General features: G+C 61.8%; 1 protein-coding gene across 1 annotated transcript in view; it reads right to left on the reverse strand.

Annotated features, from left to right (window-relative positions):
- Positions 1 to 5,922, reverse strand: part of SLC39A11 (solute carrier family 39 member 11) — a 69,250-nt gene extending 63,328 nt beyond the window's left edge. Inside the window, exons 1-3 of the mRNA XM_082294072.1 lie at positions 5,895 to 5,922; positions 4,555 to 4,668; positions 3,383 to 3,421 (exon numbers count right to left, since the gene is read on the reverse strand). Of these exons, the coding sequence (XP_082150198.1) occupies positions 3,383 to 3,421; positions 4,555 to 4,662 (147 nt within the window). The 5' untranslated portion in view covers positions 4,663 to 4,668; positions 5,895 to 5,922. The remainder of the gene's footprint in view (positions 1 to 3,382; positions 3,422 to 4,554; positions 4,669 to 5,894) is intronic.
- Positions 5,923 to 6,145: the final 223 nt, after the last annotated feature.

Genomic DNA, 6,145 nt, shown 5'->3' on the forward strand with positions numbered 1-6,145 from the left:
CTGAGCCAGCCCAAGGTGAAGGAAAAGTGATTTATTGCTGCGTTATGCAGATCAAAGCCTTCGCCCCAGGGGCTGGAAGTCACTGTCCCGGAATCCCAGAACATTCTGAGCTGCAAGGGACCCACAGGGAGTCCTTCAGCAGCTTCCCCTCAGCCCGTCCCGGAGCTCAGGGGGGGATTTAGGGACATGGGATTGCCTGGAGCAGCCCAGCTCCTGCCCACCCAGGTCAGTGTCAGAGCTCGGGTTCAGCTGCAGCTCTTCCCAGCTGACAGAAGGGGGAGGATTCCTGCCAACAGCCCCATTTAAGTGACAAATTCCCCCCGATCTCAAAGCTCTGCACCGCCCAGCCAGGGCCAGGCCCCGAACCCCGATGGCACCGAGCCGGCTGGTGGCAAAGGCAGGAATGAAAGACGAAAACCCCCCTGGGCTCTCGTGGGATCAATGAACCCAGAGCCACTCGGATTTTCCACACCTTCCCCTCACTCCAGCCCCTGAGCCGGGGAGCAGCTGCTGGCACAGGGACACCCCGCTCCTGCCAAGCTGGATTTGGGCACTTTCACTCCTCTGCGCTCCAAAGCCAAGATGAGCAATGCCACAAATCCACCATTTCTCGGGAAAACACGGCAGGGTCGGTGGGGGAGGAGAAGCAGGCAGGAGGCAGCTGTGGGATCCGAAGCATCACCGGGATGGAGGAGCCCAGACCCTTCCCTGGGGCCCAGCAGTGGAACAGGAGACAAATCCAGACTCCAAAACCAACCACGGGGAACGAATCCAGATCTGTGCCCTCGCACTGGTGGGAATCCCCCAAAACACAGCAGGATTTAAGCCCAAACACCTCTCCCAGGGCTGGGCATCTCCTTCCACAGGGATTCAGTGCAGCACTCCCCAAAATTCTGGGCTCCAAACTCTCCTCACCCCCCAAACCCACGAGTCCAGCACTGCCCCAGCTCAGCCCCGTGGCTGTGGAGCCGCACGGGAGCTTTTTCCTGCAAATCCAGAATAAACAGAGCCATGACCTTCACACCCGGGGCTGGGTTCAGCCCACCCACCCTGCTGGGGCAGAATTAAATACCTCATTAAAGCAGGCAGGCCTGGCCACGCTCCTGTGGGATCCCCAGGGTGAGAACGGGAACACCAAGGGAAACACAGGAGCAGGAAATCTGGGAAAAGGAGATCTCCGTGGCAGGACGGGAAAGTCAGGAGGAAGAGGAGACTCTGGCAGGACACTTCACCTGCCAAACTTTTCCTTCACGAAGGCTCCAACAATGAGGAGCAGCCTCAGCAGAGCCGTGTGAATTCCTGATGCTGTTTTAAGGGAATACTCGATCTCAGTGTGCCTGGGGAGGGTTGAGGAGCGTGGCTGGATGATCTCCTGCTCCACCTGGGACAGAGGACACCCAGCTCCAGCCCAGCAGAGGGAAAGCTGTGCCAGGCTGCAGGGAAGGGGGCCTGCAGGTGTTTGTTGCTGGTGTCTGAGCCCAGCCCTGCAGCACCGCAGAGAAAAAAAAGGAAAAAAAAACCTCATTTAAAGATATCAAGATTTAAGGGAAAAGGCAGCAGAATTCCACATCAGATGCCCCAGCAAGCAAAGCTTTGTCTCTATGGAAACACATCACCTCGCAGGCTCCTGCATGCAAAACCCTGGATTATCCAGAGTTCCAGGCAGGGAACTGAGGCAGGGAAAAGGCAAAGCCAGGGCTGGAAGGAGCTGAGCCCCGCCACCACTGCAAGGACCGAGCTGCACAGGGCCCTCCACCCCAGGTGACACCTGTGCCATCAGACAGGGGCAGCTTGAGCCAGCAGGATGCTCCCAGTACACCCAGGGCTCTCCCGGTACACCCCAGTTCAATTTAACCACATGCCCAGGCTCACCCCAGCACCCCCAGATGAGCTGGAGCATCGGCAGGGAAGGCAGCACCCAGCCACAGCTTCCTGCATCCCAAAACAACCCTCTGCACCCCAGGCCACCCTCCCTGAGGTCACCTGCACGTCCCTGTCGCACATCCTCCTCCTGCCTCAGCGGTGGCAGAGACATTTGGAGTTAATCCTGGATTTATTTGGCTTGGCAGCTCCCAGGAGGCCAGCAGGGAAGTGTTTACCAGGAGGGTGGAGAACCTGCCCAGCTCCAGCATGGCACAGGTGAGGGCAGTTTCCACAATCCCGCTTGCCTGAGGGCTGGGACAGGAGGTGATTGCCCCTCCAGCTCCTCCATGGATCCTTTGCAAAGCCCCCAAGCACAAGAACCAGGAGAAGGGGGAGGGAAATGTTCCTTGTGTTGTTCAACCCTGTCAGGCAACGAAAAGCTGGAGACCCAGCTGTTGGTCAAGCAGTGGCAACGCTGCCCCGCTGGGAGAATTGAAATGCAGGGGGACCCTGCTGTCACCAGGGGCTCCCTCACAGCCTGTCCCCTCCAGGCACTGCAGCACCCCAAAACCAGCTCCCCCTTCCTGCTCTGAGCGCGGCCAGCTGGAAGAGCTGAGGCAAAAGCAAATGTTTGCAGGAGTTCTGCTTCCTGAGCCACACCCGGGCCAGGCAGGGGGGACTCAGAGCTGCTGGCAGAGTGACGTGGTGGCCACGGCAAGGACAGCACTGGGACAGCAACTCCTGATCCCGATGGGATTCATGGAGGAATGCCAGCCCGAGGATCCCCTGCAGCCACCAAGGTGAATGATCCTCACCCTCCAGGGCGCAAACCCAGCTCCTGTCACCCACCACGGCACCCAGGTGCCACCTGCCCCGCCGGGACACAGCGAGGGGGACCTGGCAGAGCCCAGGTGGCCCCAGCACACACGTGGCAAGGGGCCCCTCCCCACAGAGTACATCCCAGGGGCGCTCCAGCACCTGCAGTGTGGGGAGTAGTGCTGGACTCGACCTTTAACGGGGAGACAAAGGTGATTTAATGAGTCTGAGTGAGGCCCCACCTGCCCCCAGCACGTGGGCAGCGGCAGCTCCACAATCCCAAGCCCCCCCACACAATTTCAAGCCACGTTTTCCTTCAGGAAAAGCCGCCCTGAGCCCCACATTCCACGTGCAGCTTCCAGGGAGAGCTGCAGCTCTCTCTTCCCTCTCCTCCCGAGGGTTTAAAGCACCCATGGAGAAGCACAAAGCCAGCCAGGCACAGCAGCCCCCAGCACAACTCTCCTGCCCATCTCCATCGCTCCAGTGCTCCGGGAGCGACTCAGAATCCCCGGGAAACGAGGAGAGTTGAGCTCCAGAGAGCCAAGCCCGGCATGGGCAGCCAGCCAGGAGGAACCGGGCCAGGATGGGACTGAGCCGAGCCCTGCCCTGCCCTCGGGGGATCAGCCCAGGGATTGTAACTCGAGTGGGCACCAAACCGGGCTGCAGAGAACACAGGGGAGGAGGAGGAGGATGCTGGACTCACCCCTGCAGCGAAGCCCAAGCTCCCATCGAGGATCCGCCTCTGGAAAAAACCAAACACAAAACGCCTTTAACTCCTGGTGAAAGCACTGCCCACAGTGCTGGGGAGATGGGGAAGGGCTCGCCAGGCTGCAGCGGGGCTTTGGACAAGAGGGAATGGCTTCCCACTGCCAGAGGGCAGGGACAGAGGGGATTTTGGGAAGGAATTGTTCCCTGTGAGGGTGAGGAGGGGCTGGGATGGAATTCCCAGAGAAGCTGGGGCTGCCCCTGGATCCCTGGCAGTGTCCCAGGCCAGGTTGGACACTGGGGCTGGGAGCAGCCTGGGACAGTGGGAGGTGTCCCTGCCATGGCAGGGGTGGCACTGGATGGGCTTTAAGGTCCCTTCCCACCCGAACCATTCTGGGATTCTGTGGGGGCAGCATCCCCATGATCCCACAGAGCCTCCTGGCTCCCTCCCTGCCCATCCAGAGCCCAGGCCAAAGCCTGTGCAAAGTTAAACCAGAGGCTCTCCTGCCCCTCTGCATGAGCTGCCCTGCATTTCCCTCCCTCCTTGAAGGCTTTCATCCCTCCAATACCAGGCAGCTCCAAACAAATCCATTGCTCTGCCCTATCCCAGGGGGACAAATCCTGCCCCTTTCACTCCCAGGGCAGGTTTTGTCCCTCCCTCCCCAAGGAAGAAAACCAAAGTGCTCCTCCAAAGGGAGCCTCACTTTGCAGCCACCTCCTGAATAAACCATCACAAGACCAAGGCATGAATAATAAATCCATCTGGGCAATTTGGAACACCCTGGTGAGGGGGGCTCTAATTTTGGATCCAGGGTGACTTGAAGCTCAGCGTTTTGCTCCATCTGAGCACGGACTGACCCAAATCCTGCCCTGGAAACGTGGCAGCAAAACCAGGTTAGAGGCAGGGAAGCTGCTGTTGCCAACACAGAGTTCTGCCTGCGGCTCCTGAGCCCCAGGAGCACATTCCACAGCCCAGGCTCAGCAATTTCATTTCCCTCCCCTCTGGTGTGTTGAGAAAGGAGCTGGATTTTTCCTCCTCTTGCCCCAGGAGTGACACTGAGCCCCTCAAAGCTGGGAGCAGGAAGCCCAACCCAGCCAGGAGCAGGGCACAGGCCTCGGATGCGGATCCTGCTGGGATCCCAGGGACGAGGAGCTGATCCCAGCACTCACCTGCCCGCTGGAGAACACAAACACCAGCGCCGAGCCCGCTGCCGTCAGCCCCCAGGTGAGGAACGTCCCCAGCAGCGCCTGCACCACTGGCCCAGATCCCGGGATCATGCTGGCCTAGGAGAGAGGAGCAGCCTCAGGAACAGAGCCAGGTGTTCACAGCCAGAGAACAACCCCCAAAGCCCACCCAAACCCCTCCACCAAAGGGATCAGAGCCAGCTCAGCTCGACCACCCTCCCCTGAGCTCCTCTCTCCCTTTAGGTGAGGCTTTGCAACTTAAGCCGAGCTCGGTGGAGCAGCAGGGATGGGATACAGCACATCCCACCTGGAGCACAACCCCCGGGATTTGGGGCTCAGCCTGGCACAAACGGCACTCAGACCTCGCCCAGGCCACGTCCCGCTCCGTGGTGCCCCCTCTGTGTGCCCCAAGGCCGGTGTGGAAGGCAAATACCCTCACAGCACCCGGCCTCCCGCACCTTGGGAAGGGGGGAGAAGGGGAACCAAGCGCAGGGGTGGGGAGCGAGCACTGGGAATGGGAATGCACACAGGTGTGGAAACACGGCTGCACAAATCCGTATCACACGCAGGCACGGATACGTTCACACGTGAATAATCAAATACACCGGGCTTGATGGATTTAAATGCAAATATCTAAGAAATACACACACCAGTGCCAGCTTCAAAGGCTCTCCCAGCCCCCAGCCTTGCCCCAAGGCTCTTCCCAAGCCCCGCAGGTGCGTGCCCAGCTCAGGCCCCGCTGGTTTCCCGGCTCAGACTCCCCCCAGGTCCCCAGGAAGCGCCCCCCTTTCTACAGGGGGTCCCTACAGCCCACCCAGGAGGCCCCAAACACCCCCCAAATCACCCCCCAACCCTACACCGGGCACTCCGCCCTATTACCCCGCACCCCCGGGCCCGCCAGCCGCGGGGCCGGTCCCAGGACCCCCGAATCCTCCAAACCTGGATCCCCCGGCCGGTCCCAGAGCCCCCAAACCCCAAAACTGAGGCCGCCGGACCCCCGAGCCCTCCAAACCTAGAACCCCCCGGCCAGACCCAGGACCTCCGGACCCCGCAAACCTGGACGCCCCTGAGCCCCTGACCCATCCCAGGACCTCTAAACCCCCCAAACCTGGAGCCCCTGGCCCATCCCAGGACCCCCACACCCCCCAAACGCGGAGCCCTCGGATACCGCGGCCAGCCCCAGGATCTCCGAACCGCCCCCAAACCCGGAGCTCCCGGCCGATCTCAGGCCTCCCTCCAACCTGGAGCCCCCGGTCGGTGCTAGAACACCTCACGCCCCAAAGCCGGAAGCCCCGGGCGGGTCGGGGCCCGCGCTCGCCCCGCACCTGCAGCCCCGAGCCCGGGCCGGTCCCGGCGCCGCTTCCGGGTGCCGCACACGTGTCTGCGGGCTGGCCCCGCCCCCCGCCCGTCCCAGCCAATGGCAGCGCGGCGGGGGCGGGCCGCCCGCGGCTCTGCGGTTCGCGCGGGCGCAACGGCCACAAAGCGAGGCGGGCGGGTGGCGCGGGCGGGCGCGATAAGCTGCCCTTGGTGCTGTCGCGTCGCTGTCGCCGCCCCCCGCTGCAAAGAGACCCCCGGG

Source organism: Coloeus monedula, assembly GCF_965178545.1.
Source record: "Coloeus monedula genome assembly, chromosome: 19".
Lineage (NCBI taxonomy): Eukaryota > Metazoa > Chordata > Aves > Passeriformes > Corvidae > Coloeus > Coloeus monedula.